The sequence below is a fragment of the Elephantulus edwardii genome, unplaced genomic scaffold, assembly GCF_000299155.1.
Source record: "Elephantulus edwardii isolate Elephantulus edwardi_28Jun2011 unplaced genomic scaffold, EleEdw1.0 scaffold00102, whole genome shotgun sequence".
In the NCBI taxonomy this organism is placed as follows: domain Eukaryota; kingdom Metazoa; phylum Chordata; class Mammalia; order Macroscelidea; family Macroscelididae; genus Elephantulus; species Elephantulus edwardii.
The window spans coordinates 380,485-397,759 of NW_006399852.1; the positions used below are offsets into that span (position 1 = coordinate 380,485).

A 17,275-nucleotide genomic window follows, 5' to 3' on the forward strand; every position below is an offset into this window, starting at 1 on the left:
CCTGGCTGCTGGTGCCAAGAGTGTTGACCGTGGAGCCGAGCAAACTGAAGCTGTGAACAATCTCAATCTCTTCGCCATCCATCCTGATGCTACCGATTAGTGGCAGAATTAATAGGAAGCTTTAAAGTGTGGGGGTCTGCATGACCTTGTAAAACTTGACTTTAAGCTATTAATGCTAATGAAGTTAGTGGAGATCTGATGTCACCGCCCGTCAGCCAGTTTCATTAACATATGGCCAGTATCTCAGCTGCTATCCCCTTTCCACCATGCCACCCTATCTATGAATTGTTTTGAAACAAATTCCAAATAACATTTCCTTCATATTTCATCACTTATTTTGTGCCATTAAGTAAGCGAAAATGCATAGCAACCCTCAGAACAGTTAGTCTGAACCTTGCCCTGTCCTGAGGCAAGCTGACCCCATTGCCACATGCAATGTATCTGTCTCATCCAGGATCTTCCTCTCCTGCACTGACCCACTACCCTTCCAAACTTCTGACAACATGCCCAAAGTATGTGAGATGGAATTTCAAAATCCTTGCTTCCAGGAACCAAACTCTCCTCTCCAGGACAGACCTGTTTGTTCTTTTGCCAGTCCAAGGTCTGTTCAGTACTCTTCTCCAGCACCATAACTCAAACGTATTGATTCTTCTGTAGTTAGTCTGTCAGCTGTCAGATGCACACCAAGCAATTGAGAAGAACATGGCATGCATCAGGTGCACCTTAGTCTTTAGACTGATAGATATTATTACTCTTTACCACTCTGCAGAGGTCCTTGACAACAGATTTTCCCAGTGCAACTCATCTTTTGATTTCCTGACTGCTTATGCCAAGGGTGTTGATTGTGGATCCAAGCAAGAGGAAATCATTAACCTCAAACTTCTCTCCAACTATCCTGATGCTACCAGTTGCCCTGGTGGTAAGAATCTTTGTTTTCTTGGTATTGAGGTGCAATCCGCATTGAAGGCTGCTGTCCTTGATCTTCTGCTGCAAGCGCTTCAGGATGAGGACTTTAATTATTAAACATAATAGCATTATCACACTATGATATATTAATGATTCTTTATATTAAATAGCCAGGCAGTGTTCAAATTTATCAGATTTTTCTCAAACTTGGTTTATTCAAATCAGCATCTAAACTAGGGCTGTGTATGCACCTGAAATATGTATAATTTTGTTGCATTCTGTTCATATGTTCCCTTTCCCTTATACAAGTTTAAGCATGTTTTATATAGTTGTCAGATTTGGGTGTGGCTGATTTTATCTCCATGTCTGGCTCAAGATTATTAAAAATGGCTAGAACAAGTACAATGACACAGAACTGCCAGAAATTTAAGGAGGATTTGGAAGAGGCTATCATGCAAGAGAGTGCTTATATCAGATGGACCTTGACTGAAAGCACAGAGTACCAGAAGGATGTGGGGTTTTTTTTAGGTGCCATCAAGTACGACTCATAGTGACCCTATGAACAAAAGATCCGAACCCTGTTCTATACTGTGCCATCTTCACACTTCATGACACACAAGAGACTTTAGCGGATATCACCTTGTCAATCCACCTGGTTGAGGGTCTTCCTCTCCTTCAACAACCCTTCACCCTTCCCAGCATCATGTCCTTCTGCAAGGAATAGCCCCTTTTAGCAATGCCCAAAGTATGTGACATGATGCCTCATCATTCTTGACTCCAAAGAGTATTCCAGCTGTACCCTCTCCAAGACACAAGACATACTATCTGTTTTGGGTTTGGTTTTTTTTTTGGCTGTCCACGGCATGTTCAGTGCTCTTCTCCAACACCACAGCTCAAAGGCATCAATTATTTTTCTGTCATCCTTATTCATTGTCCAGCTCTCAGATGCATAGCAAGTAATTTGAAAGATTATGGCCTGTTGTGTTTTATTAACTATGCAGAGGCATTTGTGTGGATCACAAGAAATTATGGCTAACATTGAGAAGAACAGGAATTCCAGAACATGAAACTGTGCTCATACAAAACCTGTACCTAGGCCAAGAAGCTGTTGCCCAAACAGCAAAGGAACACTGCATAGTTTAAATCAAGGTGTGCATAAGGACTGTAGCCTATACACATACCTATACAATCTACGCTGAGCAAATCATTCGAGAAGCTGCATATAATGAAGAATGTGACATCAGAACTGGACACTCATCAACTTGTGTTATGCAGATGACAATCTTAGTTCCTGAAAGTGAAGAAAACTTGAATCACTTGCTGCAAAAGATCAATGACTATAACCTTCAATATGGATTGCACCTCAACATCAAGAAAAGAAAAATCCTTACCACTCTGCCAATAGGCAACATCATGATAGGTAGAGAAAGGATTGAAATGATCAACTGTTTCGTCTTATGTGTACCAACAGTCAACACCCTTAGTACCAGAAGCCAAGAAATAAAAAGACATAGCAGGGGAAAATGTGCTATTAAGGACCTCTCTAGAGTTTTGAGGAGCTATGATTTCAGTTGAAAGTTGCTGTTGATCAATCCATAGTCTTTTCAATTACTTGCTCTGTATCTGACAGTTGGACAATGACTAAGGATGATTGAATTGTTACTTTTACCTTTCAGCTGTGGTGTTGAAGAATACTACTAAATGCCCCAATGAACTGTCAAACGGACAGACAAATATGCCTTGGAGAGAGTGCAACCAGAGTGCAAGGATGGCGAAACTTTGTCTCACATGTTTTGAATATGTTATAAGATGGTTCCACCCTTAGAAAAAGACACCAGCCACCTCAACAAGATAAAGGTAAATAATCAACTGAAAAATGGGCACAGGATATGAACAGACACTTCACCAAAGAAGACATTCAGATAGCCAACAAACACATGAAGAAATGTTCAAAGTCCCTAGTTCTAAGAGAGATGCAAATCAAAACAACTATGAGATATAATCTCACCCCAGTAAGAATAGCAGAATTTAACGGAACAGCAAACCTCAAATGCTGGCGATGTTGCAGAGAAACTAGAACCCTTATTCACTGCTGGTGGAAGTGTAAAATGGTGTAACTACTATGGAAGGCGGTATGGTGCTTTCTCAAAATGTTGCAAATAGAAATACCATTTGACTAGGCAATTCCACTAGTGGAATTTACCCTAAAGAAACCATAACTGCCACTCAAGCAGATATATGCACACACATGTTTATTGTGGCTTTGTTCACAATAGCACAGAGCCCATCAACAAATGAATGGATAGAGAAGCTCTGGTATATTCACACAATGGAATATTATGCAGCATTGAAAAACAAGGAACTCAGGAAATATTACACAAAATGGGTGATTCTGGAGGACATTATGCTGAGTGAAATATCTCAGTCACAAAAGGACAAATATGGTATAGGGCCACTGTTGTAAAACAGGACTGACATCGGGGTTGAGGGAAGACAGAGAAGGAGGGGATGAATGATGTATACCTCATTGAAACAGATGAGGGAGAGAACTGTTTAAAAGGGATATATGATTGGGTATTACTGTCATGGCAGGAGTCCAGAATGAAGGCTGCACAGTGGAATGGACTTGCGGGGAGGGATTGAATAACAATGAAAGTTTTACTTTTCAAGAAGACTGATTTGGGAGGGGAGGGGCTGGGTAGGGAGAAAAGTGCAACAATAAATGAAAGGAAACCTTAAGTCTCTCTAAACTTTTATTAAAATTAATTTTTTTAAAAAGAGTGGATAAATAATGCATACTGCATTGAAATAGATGAGGGAGAGAACTGTTTGAAAGGAATATATGATCAGGTATTATTTGCATGACAAGAGTCCAGAATAAGAGTTGCATAGTAAAGTGGGTTGGAGGGGGGAGGATTGTATAACAATGAAAGAATTTTTTTTTTCTTCATAGAGAAAAGCAAACTGGCCGGGAGGGATGGGGAGGGAGGAAAGTGTGCAACAATGTATGAATGGAAATCCAAAGTCTCTGTAAACTTACATTAAAATTTTTTCAAAAACCCCCAAACCCATATAAGGTTTCCTGTGGGTCAGATTCCATTATTGCTCCTCTTGGCTAATCCTTTCTCACTCTCATGGACTCTTCTAATGCTATTTTGCCTGTAGGGTCACTATGGGTCACAATTAGGTTGACAGGATGCTCTGTGCAGAGCCTCTACTGTGCTTACAGCAGTGTGTGAAAGTTTGTCTCCCCCTACTGGAGCCGGAGCGCAAAACCAGCATCCCGGTCAGATTCTACCACCATCCCATTCCAGCAATGCTTAACATACGTGTTCTATCACAGGCTTTGAATCCGTGGCCTCTATCTTGTTTTCCTTTTGAAAAAGAGATTCTAGTTCCCCAGTCCACCCACTTTCATCCTGTTAATCCCAACTCCATGAATTTATGTAAACAGGAGCTGACTGCCCACTGACTTTAATTTTTTTTTTTTTTAAATCATGGTTTGGGTGAGGGTTTACAGAGCAAATTAGGTTTCTATCCAACAGTGTATACATATTTTGTTCTCCAACATTTGTTTCAATCCCTCAATTTAACAGGGCTCTTCCCACCTCCTTCCTGGCCTCCCCATTTCCATGCAGCCTTGCTTCCTGCTGCTTCCTGCTTCCTCAGCGTTGTTTTCTGGTCTCATGGTTGATGATTCTGAGGAGAACATTCCCTGTGAGTGATCTTGTTAACTTTCTAGGTCTATCCGTTGCTTGGCTATAGAGTAACTTTTAGGCTAATTATCTGTTTAGAAGTGATTTTCAAAGCAAACATTTGAGGTCTCTATGGATGCACATCTCCTCGCTGTGCTCCTGGGTAGTGGCTGGTGGATGCAAAAAGCCAACCTTTTTGGTGGTGGTGGTGGTGGTGGTTTTGTGCCGTTGAGTGAAAACTGACCCACGGCTGACCCTCCAGTAGGTTTTCAGAGGCAGTAAATCACACAGGAGGAGATTGTCCGTCCTTCTGCAGAGCAGCTGGTGGATTTGAACCTTGTGCCTTTGGGATGGCAGCTTCTTCCCATGAGGCCACTGTGCTTTTTGAGTAGCAGCTAAATTCTTGAATCTCTGTACCATCAGGGCTCCTACTACCGATAATTCAAAAAATCCTCAAACACGTTGCCCTCAAGTCAGAGCCAAGTCTTATCTTATCCTCTTGTGGGTTTCAAAACCAGAAATATAACAGGAGGAGATTACCCATCTTTCTCCCTCGAAGCAGCTGGTGCATTAGAACCTCCAGGGAGGAGTGGCTTTAGATTAACCACTCAACCCTCTATGGATGATTCCCTCAGAGTGCCAGAAGTTGAAGTCATGGATGACTAGAACCCTTAAGTTTTTACACAACTTCAAAGGCACACTTCCTTTATTTTTGACATAAACAAGACGGCTTTCAATCCTTCCTTTAAGCCCAATAAACAGACGAATTTATTGACATCAAGCACCATTTATTTATCTAGTCAAGGATACTGCGACAAAGCATTTGTGTAATAGCTATCACGCTGACTCTCAAAGAGCTGGAAGAATAGAACAATTTCTTGGTCTTTGTTAATAACTTGACTCTTTAGCAGTGTTGTTGAAACATCCTTTCAAAAGCCATTCTAGAATTCTGTCCAAGAAGCATACCAAGTTCTCTAATATTTCATTTTTGTTAAACATTTGCTTACATTTGTGATGTCTTGTCCAGATGTTGTTACATGCTGGCAAGTTGGAACTGACTGGTAGCTGACTCTCCAGTGGGTTTTGAGAGGCTGTAAATCACAGGGGAGAAGACTGTCCATCTTTCTCCCATGGAGCAGCTGGTGGAATTAAATTTGTGCCTTTAAATTGGCAGCACAGCTCCTTACCACAAAGCCACAGGAGCTCCCTCAGATTAACTAGAAGCAGGCAATTCTTCAGAACGTACAATAGAGCATCTTAAACAACAGAAACAGGAACCAAAAATATGCAACATCTGAATTATTTCATTACTATTTTACTGAATCACAATGTGAAATGCACATGTAAGAAAACAAAAGGCTGTCCTAGACTACAAGTCATCTTACAATTGCAGTAATTACCAACAATTATTTACCACATTAGAAAGAACCATATGAAGAAAAGCCAATGATAATGAAGGATGAAATTCAAGCTGTACTGAAGGCATTAGCAAAATAATAATAATAATACCCCAGGAATTGATAGACTATCAATTGACATGTTTAAATTAACAGCTGCAACCCAGGATGTGTTCACCAGTTTATGCCAGGAGACTTGGAGGACAGTTACCTGGCCAACTGACTGGAAGAGATCTATATTTGTCCCCATTCCCAAAAAAAGGTGATCTAACAGAATGCAGAAATTATCAAGCAATATCATTACTATCTAATGCAAACAAATACTGTTGAAGATCACTCAAAATCAATACATTAACAGAACTACCAGAGGTTCAGGCAAACTTTAGAAGAGGCTGCAGCACCAGAGACATCACTGCTGATGTCAGATGGATCCTGACTAAAAGCAAAGAACACCAGAAGAATGTCTATTTGTGTTTTATTGACTATCCAAAAGCATGTGACTGTGTGGATCATAAAAAATTATGGCTAACATTGAGAAGAATAGGACTTTCAGAACTCTTTTTTTAAAAAAAAATCCAGAACTCTTAAAGAAATGAAATCTATATCTAGACCAAGAAGCTATTGTCTGAAAAAACAAACAAACAAACAAACTTTAAAAAGAAAAGCTATTGTCTGAACCAAGCGAGGAAACACTGCATGTTTTAAATTCAGGAAGGCTGTTTCCTTTCTCCATGCCTATTCAGTCTGTGTGTTGAGCAAATAATTCGTGAAGCTGGACTCTGAAAATGTATGGGGCATCAGGATTGGAGGAAGACTCATGAACAACGTGCATTATGCAGATGGCACAACTTTGCTTGCCTTTGATATTTGCAGCCTTTGATACAGATTACATCTCAACATGAGGAAAGCAAAGGTCCTCACCCCAGAACCAACAGTCAGCATTAGGAAAGATGGGGAAAAGATTGAAGCTGTCCATCAATAATAAACACCCTTGGTATCAGCAGTCAGGAAATCAGGAGATGTATTGCATTGGGCAAGTCTGCTGTCATTGACCTCTCCAAAATACTGAAGAGCAATGATGTCAGTTTGAAGACTTAAGGTGCACTTGATTCAGGTCATGCTCTTCTCAATCATCTTCTGTGCAACAGAGAGCTGGATAGTGAATAAAGATGACAGAAGAACTGATGCCTTTGAGTTGTGGTGTTGGAGAAGAGTACCGAAAATCATATGGACTACCAAAAGAACAAACAGATATGTCTTGGAGAGAGTGCAGCAAGAGTGCTTCTTGGAGGCAAGGATGGTGAAGTTTCATCTTTCATACTTTGGTTGTGTAGCTACACAAGGCTACCCCTCGGAGAGAGACAACATGCTTGGAAAGATGAAGGGTCAGTGAAGGGGAGAAAGAACCCCAATGAGATGTACTGATACAGGGACTTCAGCAGTGGGCTCGAGTGTGTCTGAGATGATGAGGATGGCTCAGGATAGGGCAGGGTTCAAGTCAGCAGTTCATAGGGTCACTATAAGTTGTACTCAATTTGCCAACACATAACAACAACGAGAACAAGAGGGCAGGCAGCCACCAGAGGCATACAAATGGGATGGCATGAACTGTATGAACACACCAGGATTTTAAAAAACCAAACAAAACAGCAAATCAATGTAACTCACTAATATACTGCCTCCAGAAACCCACCCAAAGTTCAACTGTAAGTGGGCTCCAATTAAAAAAAAAAACTAGCTTGTTAATATAACAAAATAATGTGCTAGCCATTAGATGGCTGAAACTATTTATAGCCCTTTTTATTCAGACAGTCATATGGTATCCTATATTGGGAATAACATTTAACAGAAATGCTGTCATATTCACCATCAAAAAGAATATTCACTGTTTAGCTAGTCAATGCTGTCAGAGATAAAATAATATCCATATGCCTACAAGGAAGACCTGTTAATATGACTAATAATCTTCACATTTCCATAACATTCACTAAAAGTAAAGTTGAAAGAATTGAAGGTTTTTTCCCATTTCTAGATATTAATTACAGGATATAGCAAGGTTCAGAGTCACTTGTCAACTTGATGGCACCTAACAACAACAACAACAAATTTCTACACTCTGATGTTAATCAAGCATGCATAAAGATGCAGTAATGACAACTGATGCCTGGAATCCAAATTTTGGAAATATAGAAAGATTTGTGGTTGGAAAATACAGCTTTGATAATATAAATGAAGCCAGAGATTACATGTTACAATTTTGTATGACGAAATTACAAATTACAGATAACTTTTAAAGAAAATATAAATGGCAACCCTACACATGGGTCTTGCCTGATGGAATATACAGATATCAAATAGTGGTTGTTGTTGTTGTTGTTATGTGCCGTCGAGTTGCTTGCAACTCATAGCGACCCTATGTACAACAGCCCTAAACTCTGCTCTGTCAAAAAAAAAACCCAAAAAACAAAAAACGCTGTTCTGTCCTGTGCCAATCACACTGTTTCTGATACACCTATCCCAATTACCCCAGGCACTGAATCAATCCATCTCATCAAGGGTCTTCCTCTCCTGTGCTATCCCTCCACCCTCCCAAGCATGATGTCCCTCTCCAGGGACCGGTCCCTCCTTACAACATGTCCAAAGTATGTCAGATGAAGCCTCAGAATCCTTGCCTCCAAGGAGCTGCCAAAGTTAACCCTCTCCAGGATGAACCTGTTTGTTTTCTTAGCAGTCCATGGTACACTCAATACTCTTCTCCAACACCCAAGCTCACAGGCATCAATTCTCCTTCTATCCTCCTTAGTCATTTTCCAACTCTGATGCATAACAAGTGATTGCAAAGACTGTGGCCTGTATCAGACACACCTTAATCTCCAGAGAGACACCATTGCTCTTCAGTACTTTAGAGAGGTCCCTAACAGCAGACTTTCCCATCGCAATACATCTTTTAATTTCCTGGCTGCTTTGCCAAGAGTGTTGACTGTAGAGCCAAGCAAACTAAAGCTGTGAACAATCTCAATCTCTTCACCATCCATCCTGATACTGCCAATTGGCCCAGTGGTGAGAATCTTTGTCTTCTTGATATTGAGTCTCCATCCATATTGAAGGCTACACTCCTTCACCCTCTGCAGCAAGTGCTTCAGGTCCTCCTCAGTTTCAGCAAGCAGGGTTGTGTCATCTTCATATCGCAGATTGTTGATAGATCTTCCACCAATCCTGACACCACACATGTCCTCATATAGCCCAGCCTCTCGGATAATCTGCTCTGCATACAGGTTGAAAAGGTATGGAGATAGGACACATCCCTGGCATACGCCCTTCCCAATTTTGAACCATGCAGTGTTTCCTTGCTCTGTTCTAAAGACTGCCTCTTGGTCCAAGTATAGGTTTCTCATTAGTACAATCAAGTGTTCTGGTATTCCCATTCTTCTCAGAGTCAGCCACATTATGTTATGATCCACACGGTCAAACACCTTTGCATAGTCAATGAAAGACAGATAGACATTCTTCTGGTATTCCTTGCTTTCGGCCAAGGTCCATCTAACATTAGCTATAATATCCTTAGTACCACAGCCCCTTCTAAACCCAGCCCTGTTGGCCTAGTGGCAAGAAGCTGCATTGCAATCCCAGAGATGAGTGATTCAAATCCACCAGTTGCTCTGTTGGAGGAGGGACAATCTCCTCCTGTACCATTCAGATCCAATTTGATGGTACACACACACACACACACACACACACACACACACACACACACACATAATGCCTCTGGTAGTTTTTGACATTAGCATGGATGTGTTTGTTATGTGCTGCAGTCCCTATAATAAAAAGGTTTACTCTTCCTGGTTCCTGTTCTTCAAGTTTGCCTTTGATTGCTTTCAGGTAATCCTTGATGTTTGTCTTGTAGGCTTATTTTGTGAAGCTGGTTTCCTGCAAGTGATGGTTCATGACGATGTCAACACCAGTGATAACTGTGCTTTCGGTTCCTTCACAATCAGTGCCTTCAGCAGACGTGTTCCCACCAATAAGTGAGTCATCAATGTTGCCCTCTGTCCTACTGACCATCTTCCCCTTCAGCTCCAGGCACAGTCCGTCCACGATCTCCCAGATTTTGTAGATGTTGGAGAACATCTCATTGTGGCTGATGAGATCCTGGTAGATGATCACGATGGCGGCAAGGAGATGATGGCAATGCTAGCTGAGCAGTAGAGGGGAATGGGTGGCAAAGCTGGGCTCTACTTCTAGTACTTTGTTTACACTCTAACAGCTGTCTGTCAGTTTGTTGTATTGGGAAAATAATTTGCATGATACTAATTACTTTATAGCTTAAAATTACTTTATACTTTATATGCTTGCTTGTTTATCATTTCCTCTTATTAGTACAGCATTTGTCTGTCAGTTTGCTGTAGTGGGGTAACTTGTGAGTTGCTGTGATACTGGAAGCTATCTTACCAGTGTTCCAAATGCCCGAAGGGTCACCCAACTTGGACAGATTTCAGCAGAACTCCCAGATTAAGACAAAATAGGCAGGAGGATTGACCATCCACTTCTGAAATAACAGGCCTTTGAAAGCCCTGTGAATGAAAAATCCACAGTGATAAATTATGTGAGTAGCAAGTATCCTTGTATTGAGGAGTCCTGGTGATGGAGGGGTCAAAGCATTGGACTGCTAAACAATGATTGGTCTTGGTCAGTAGTCTGAACCTAACAGCCACTCAGCGGGAGAAGGTGCTGCAGCTGTTTGTTGTAAAGACATAGTGTTCAAAGCCCTCTGGGGAGATTCTGTCCAGTGGGATCACCGTGAGCTGGAATTAACTTGAGGGCAAGGACGTGATTTTGGCTTCCACTTGAATGAATATCTGTGATCTTTCTCCCCAGAGCTCTACCCCTAGTCAAACCATGAGGACAACATTAGACAGATTTCCACTGAAGACACTGCCTACAAAATACTCAGCCAGTTACAACTCAGAACTCAAAATTATCAAAACCAAGGGATCAAGTCATGATTCAATGTCATGACCCAATGTAATATGACATTCTGGATCCTAAAAAAGACATTAGGTAAAAACCAAGGAAATGTGGAGTATGGATTTAATAGAAATGTCAACACTAGCTCACTGATTGTAACAGACTTACCACACTCATGTAAGACATCCGTAATAAGGCTAACTGAGTATGTGGGGATAAGAGAACTAATTCTGTGTACCATCTTCACAATTTTCTTGTAATGTTAAAATTATTCTAAGAATAAAAGCTCATTTTTTAATTTTAATGAAAGTTTACAGACTTTGGCTTTTCATTCATTCATTGTTGCACTTTTCTCCCTGAATTCACACTTCTCTTTAAAAAGTAAAATTATTTCAAACATCTCTCATTTATTGAAGTAAATTCCTAAGTAAACCCCTTCTGATGGCTCGTAATTTCCTAATCAACCTTTTCCATCATTGCCAAATGTAGATTCTTTGCTCCTAAGAAGTTAATCCATTATGTCTTCTGCACATAATTTGCTCTCAGCTGCCAATCCCCTGCTCTATGCTTTCAAAACTTGCCTGAAAAATACAACTCCCTGGTGCCTCATTAAGGAACTCTGGTGGCATAGTGTGGAACATACCGGGCTGCCAACCAAGAAAGTGGAACATTTTAATCCATCAGTTGCTCAATGGGAGAGAGATTAACGGTCACCTCTTGTAATGCTTTCAAGCCTCGGGAAATCAATGGAAGGTCACAATGAGTCGGAAACTCATCAGCAATGGGAATGGAAGGGACACCTCATTATCAGCCTCATTTAGCTCAAATAACTAAATGGCTACTCCAGGACAGACCTGTTGGTTCTCCAGGCAGTCCATAATAATTTTGCCAACACCATTTGTTAAAAAGGCTGTCGTTCCCCCACTTCACTGATTTCATCTCCTTGTCAAAGATCTCAATACTCTCTTCTAGCACTACAATTCAAAGGCATCAATTCTTCTTATCATCCTTAGTCATTGCCGAGCTCTCTGATTGTAAAGACTATGGCTTGGATTTGATGCACCTTATTCTCTAGAATGACACTGGTGCTCTTCAGTACTCTAAAGAGGTTCCTGACAGCAGATTTTCCCAATTCAATTAGTCTTTTGATTTCCTCTATTGGCTGTGGAGCCGAGCAAGCTGAAATTGTTAAAAATCTCAATCTCTTCTCCATCTATCATGATGCTGCCAATTGGCCCAGTGGTGAGAATCTTTGTTTTCTTGAGATTGAGCTTCAATTCATATTGAATTATAATCATAGTCCATCATAAATATCTAATTATCACCATTCATTCAATATGTTGTTGTGTACTATAGGGTTAAAATTAACTCATAGACTCTAGTAGTCCTAATCCACAATATAAACAGTCTTCCAAGTATCCAGAAAAATCTACAACCAGGAGAAGATAAAATAGATGAATGGGACCTTCTAAGAATCAAATCCTTATGCACATCCAAAAACTTCACAATAGCAAGGAGTTGGAAACAACCCAGGTGCTCATCAACAAACGAATGAATAGAGAAGCTGTGGTATATTCACACGATGGAATACTAAGCTGCATTGCCAAACAAGGAACTCATGCACTATTATTCAAAATGGGTGACCCTGGAGGACATTATGCTGAGTGAAATATCTCAGTCACAAAAGGACAAATACAGGATGATGCCACTGCTGTAAAATGGGACTGATATCAGGGTTGGGGTAAGACTGAGAAAAACTGGATAAATTGTGTATACTGCACTGAAACAGATGAGGGAGAGAATAATTTAAAAGCAATGTATGATAGGGTATTATGGTTATCACAAGAGTCCACAATTAAGGTTGCATAGTGGAATGTACTTTGGGCGGTGGGAGGGGTGGGGGGGATTGTGTACCAGGGAGGGAGTTTTTTCTTTTACTTTTCAAAGAGAGGAGCGAACTGGGGGAGGCATGGGGGGAGGGCTGGGCAGGGAGAGAAGTGCAGCAATGAATAAATGGAATTCCAAAATCTCTGTAAATGTTCACTAAAATTATTAAAATTAAAAAAAAATTAACTCATAGCTGACCCTCCGGTGGGTTTTCAGAGGCAGTTAGTCGCATGAGAGGAGACTGTCTATCTTTCTCCCTTGGAGCAGCTGGTGGACTCAACCCATGTGCCTTTGGGATTGGAGCACAGCTTCTTGCCAGAAGCTCTTTAAATAAATTGTATATTATCAAATGGATTTCAATGAAAAACACATAAGTAGGAAATTGTACACATATATTTACCTTCTGTGATAATCTACATTTGTTTCAAATTGTTTGCATCTACCTTTGATACCTTTTATATTCAAGACAGTAAATCATTTAGTTTTAAAAAACATTAAAGCCAAGAAAAGCCTATGGGAGAAGTTCTACTCTATTACAATAATAAATAGCAACAAGACAAAACGTCTTTGTATGTAATCAAGGGGGATGATTGCCAAATACAACAAAGCATATTACAGACCAAGAAAAAAAAAGGTAACTATATACTTTCAAGTATGTGCATGGAGTATCTGGAAGGATTTATAGGATCTGGTAACAGCACTGCCTCCAAATATAGGAACAGGGAGGGTGGGGAGACAAGGACTGAATGCCTCACTGTTTACCTTTATGTACTGTTTTGTCATTTGTTCCATTTGAATGTATTGTTTCTTTGAAAATACAATGAGATAAAGAGTTGTTAGGTGCCAGTAAGTTGACTACAACTCATAGTGACCCTGTGAACAGCAGATCTGAACCTTGCCCTGTCCTGTGCTACTTCATCACCTCCAACAGGCTCAAATCCACAGTTAGAATCAATGGGTGTGTCCATTTCCTTGAGGGCTGCCCTTTCGCTGACCCTCTGCCTTTCCCAGCATGGTGTCTTTTTTCCAAGGACTGGCATTTCCCAGAACATGGACAAAGTATGTGAGACTGGGTGTCACCATCCTTGCCTCTAAGGAACACCCTGGTAGTACTTTCTCAAAGGTAGATTTGGGGAGTATTTTGGAGAATTGCCACATCATGGCATATTCGATACTTTTTTCAACACAATTAAAAGGCATTGATTCTTCTCTGATCTTTCTTATTAATTGTTCAACTTTCAGATGCATATAAAGCAACTGAAAATATATCATAACTTGAGTCAGGCACACTGATATCCCTGTTCTTTTCTGCCCTTTGGAGAGATCTTTGACAGTCAATTTCCTCTTTGCAACATATCCTTTGATTTCTTGACCACTGTTAGCTTGGTATCAGTGTGTTTGAGTGGTCTAAGGTGCCAGACTCAAGCTTGAGTAACTTCCTTCAAGGTGAAGGATTCTTGTCTCCAGATGGAGATGTGGGGTTTGAATCCCACTTCTGGCACAGTGCTCTAAGATAAGTGTTCCTGTTGTAATGTAATCTTGTTTGAACCAACTCATAGCTGAACCTCCAGTGGGTTTTCCCAAGCACTCAATTGCATGGGAGGAGATTGCCTAAATTTCTCCCAGGGAGTATCTGGTGGATTCAAACTATCGAATATGCCATGATGTGCAAAATACTCCCCAAATCTACCTTTAAGACAGGCTACCAGGGTGTTCCTTCGAGGCAAGGATGGTGACACCTGGTCTCACATACTTTGCCCATGTTCTAGGATGTGCCAGTCCTTGGATGGTCAAGGACTGCAGCCTTCAATATGGATTGAGGCTCAATGTCAAGAAGACAAAGATTCTCACCATTGGACTAATTGGCAGTATCAGGATGGTTGGTGAAGAGATTGAGATTGTTCACAGCTTTAGTTTGCTTGGCTCCACAGTCAACACTCTTGGCACCAGTAGCCAGAAAATTAAAAGACGCATTGCAATGAGAAAGTCTGCTGTTAGGGACCTTTCCAAAGTTCTGAAGAGCAGTGGTGTCTCTCTGGAGGTGCGTCTGATACAGGCCATGGTCTTCGCTATCACTTGTTATGCATCAGAGAGTTGGACATGACTAGGGGGGATAGAAGGAGAATTGATGCCTTTGAACTGTGGTGCCGGAGAAGAGTACTGAGGGTACCATGGACTGCTAGGAAAACAAACAGATTCATCCTGTTGTTGTTATGTGCTGTCGAGTCTCTTGCCACTCATAATGACCCTATGTACAACAGCCCTAAACTCCGTTCTGTCCTGTGCCAATCTCATTGTCTCCGATACACTCATCCCAATTACCCTGGTTACTGAATCGATCCATCTCCTAGAGGGCCTTCCCCTCCTGCGCCTGCCCTCCACCCTCCCAAGCATGATGTCCTTCTCCAAAGACCGGTCTTTCCTTACAACATGACCAAAGTATGTCAGACGAAACCTCAGAATCCTTGCCTCCAAGGAGCAGCCTGGTTTAACCTTCTCCAAGATGAATCTGTTTGTTTTCTTAGCAGTCCATGGTACCATTAATCCTCTTCTCCAGCACCAAAACTCAAAGGCATCAATTCTCCCAGGCATCTCCTTGGAGGCAAGGATTCTGAGGCTCCATCTAACAACTTTGGACATGTTGTCAGGAGGGACTGGTCCTTGGAGAGGGACTTCATGCTTGGTAGGGGGGAGGGACAGCGCAGGAGGGGAAGGCCGTCTATGAGGTGGATTGATTCAGTGACCGGGGTAATTGGGGTGGGTGTATCGGAGACAGTGTGATTGGCACAGGACAGAGCAGAGTTTAGGGCTGTTGTACATAGGGTTGCTATGAGTTGCAAGCAACTCGACAGCACATAACAACAACCACCTTTAGGTTTGTCAATGCAACTACTTACTCATTAAACCAGAGTAAACATCAAAGCCAAGATTTGGATGGTGATGAAAGGTCAAGAGGAGTTGGAAGGAAAAAAAAAAAAAAGAGACAGACAGTCAGACAGAATCAAGGGAGGCCAGCATCAGCATCTGATAAAGAGGTATAGCCAATTAGGAAAAGAATGCTAGCAGCATGGACCAAGCAGGCAGAGGGGAAAACTCACATTAGAAGTTGGGGGAGCAGTACAGGAAGGTGGTTAGTAGGCAGTGGAGGCAGACTGGATTAATGTCTGGCTTCTCTCTCTAATCCCTGTGTGAAAGTGCTTGGCTTAGTGGCTGGTATGTAGAATGCTACTAATAAAGATAAGCTGCTATGACTGTTAGGCAGACATAGAGCAGTAAGTCAGGGGATCAACAGTGAGCTTGACAGCAACAAGCAGAGGTTTCAAGTGATTATTCAGATAAGATAAGATAAGCAGAAAAAGTAGTATTCTAGAACATTGGACATGGACTTCCAGACAAAGAATTTGGGGAGAGGTAGAGACCCAAGTACAGAAGGCTGGCTAGAACTGACTTTTCCATAGGATCGTGAGTTCAAAATTCGGTGAAAAGGTAATTTAGAAAAAGTGAGGCACTGACCATTAAAGCTATTGTAACAGGAATGAAACTATTTCCTGAAAGACCAATAACTACATCAACAGTATTGAGATGCGTAGATTGTGACAACCAGAAACAAAATATATGGTCCTCTCAAACCGGCCTGAGATTTCAGTTATTTACTAAAACTCCACCATTTATATGCCAGGCAGCATCTGATGCGAGGAATCCAACACTGTGTATTTTTATCTTCCTACAGTTTAAAGATTAAAAGAGTTGTTGGAATGTAAATTTTCCATTCGACAAGGGTTAAGCTTCTGGATTCACTGGCACACGTCATTTCTGTAAAGTCAGAAGACGTCTTTAAGTGAAAACTGTCCCCCGTTAATCTAGAAAGATAGTAAAAGGAAATAGCTGAAAACACCAACAGTATTTCTTTTCTAGGGGCAAGGATGGGTAGCCACTTCAAACATCCCAGAAAACCAAGGATCCCATCCCAAACTTCCGATTCAACTTAACGGGTAGCAGAAGCTGACCACTGTCACTGTTGGCCAGTCCGGGCAATGAGGACCTTTTCTTGGCAGAAAGTGCGCAAAGATGTATTAATCCGTCTTGGTCGCATGCCGCTCTTATTTGGCTTATTTAGAAAATAGACCAGTGCTTTAAGCTTGTTTGAGGGGGGAAATGTTAAGCCGGCATCGCAGATCATTTTAAAGCCTCCAGAAATCCCAGCGCGATGCTGCCGAGAGCGGCGGGTGTTGGCTTCTGCGAAGGAAGCTCGGAAGCCGCCTGTCTTTGATTTCTATCTGTCTGTCCACCGCCCAGCGCCCCGCTGAACAAGAGACTGAGGGACAGGAGTGAGCGTGGCGGGGCAGCGTCCGACCGCAGCCCCCGGGCGCGTGACCGCTGGGCAGTGACCCCGCAGCAGCGCGGCCCCGCACGACCCGCACGCCC

At 41.6% G+C, this 17,275-nt stretch overlaps 1 protein-coding gene across 1 annotated transcript in view; it reads right to left on the reverse strand.

Annotated features, from left to right (window-relative positions):
- Positions 1-9,904: 9,904 nt before the first annotated feature.
- Positions 9,905-17,275, reverse strand: part of LOC102857155 (synaptojanin-1-like) — a 10,205-nt gene continuing 2,834 nt past the window's right edge. Inside the window, exons 4-5 of the mRNA XM_006891674.1 lie at positions 16,893-17,086; positions 9,905-10,189 (exon numbers count right to left, since the gene is read on the reverse strand). Of these exons, the coding sequence (XP_006891736.1) occupies positions 9,905-10,189; positions 16,893-17,086 (479 nt within the window). The remainder of the gene's footprint in view (positions 10,190-16,892; positions 17,087-17,275) is intronic.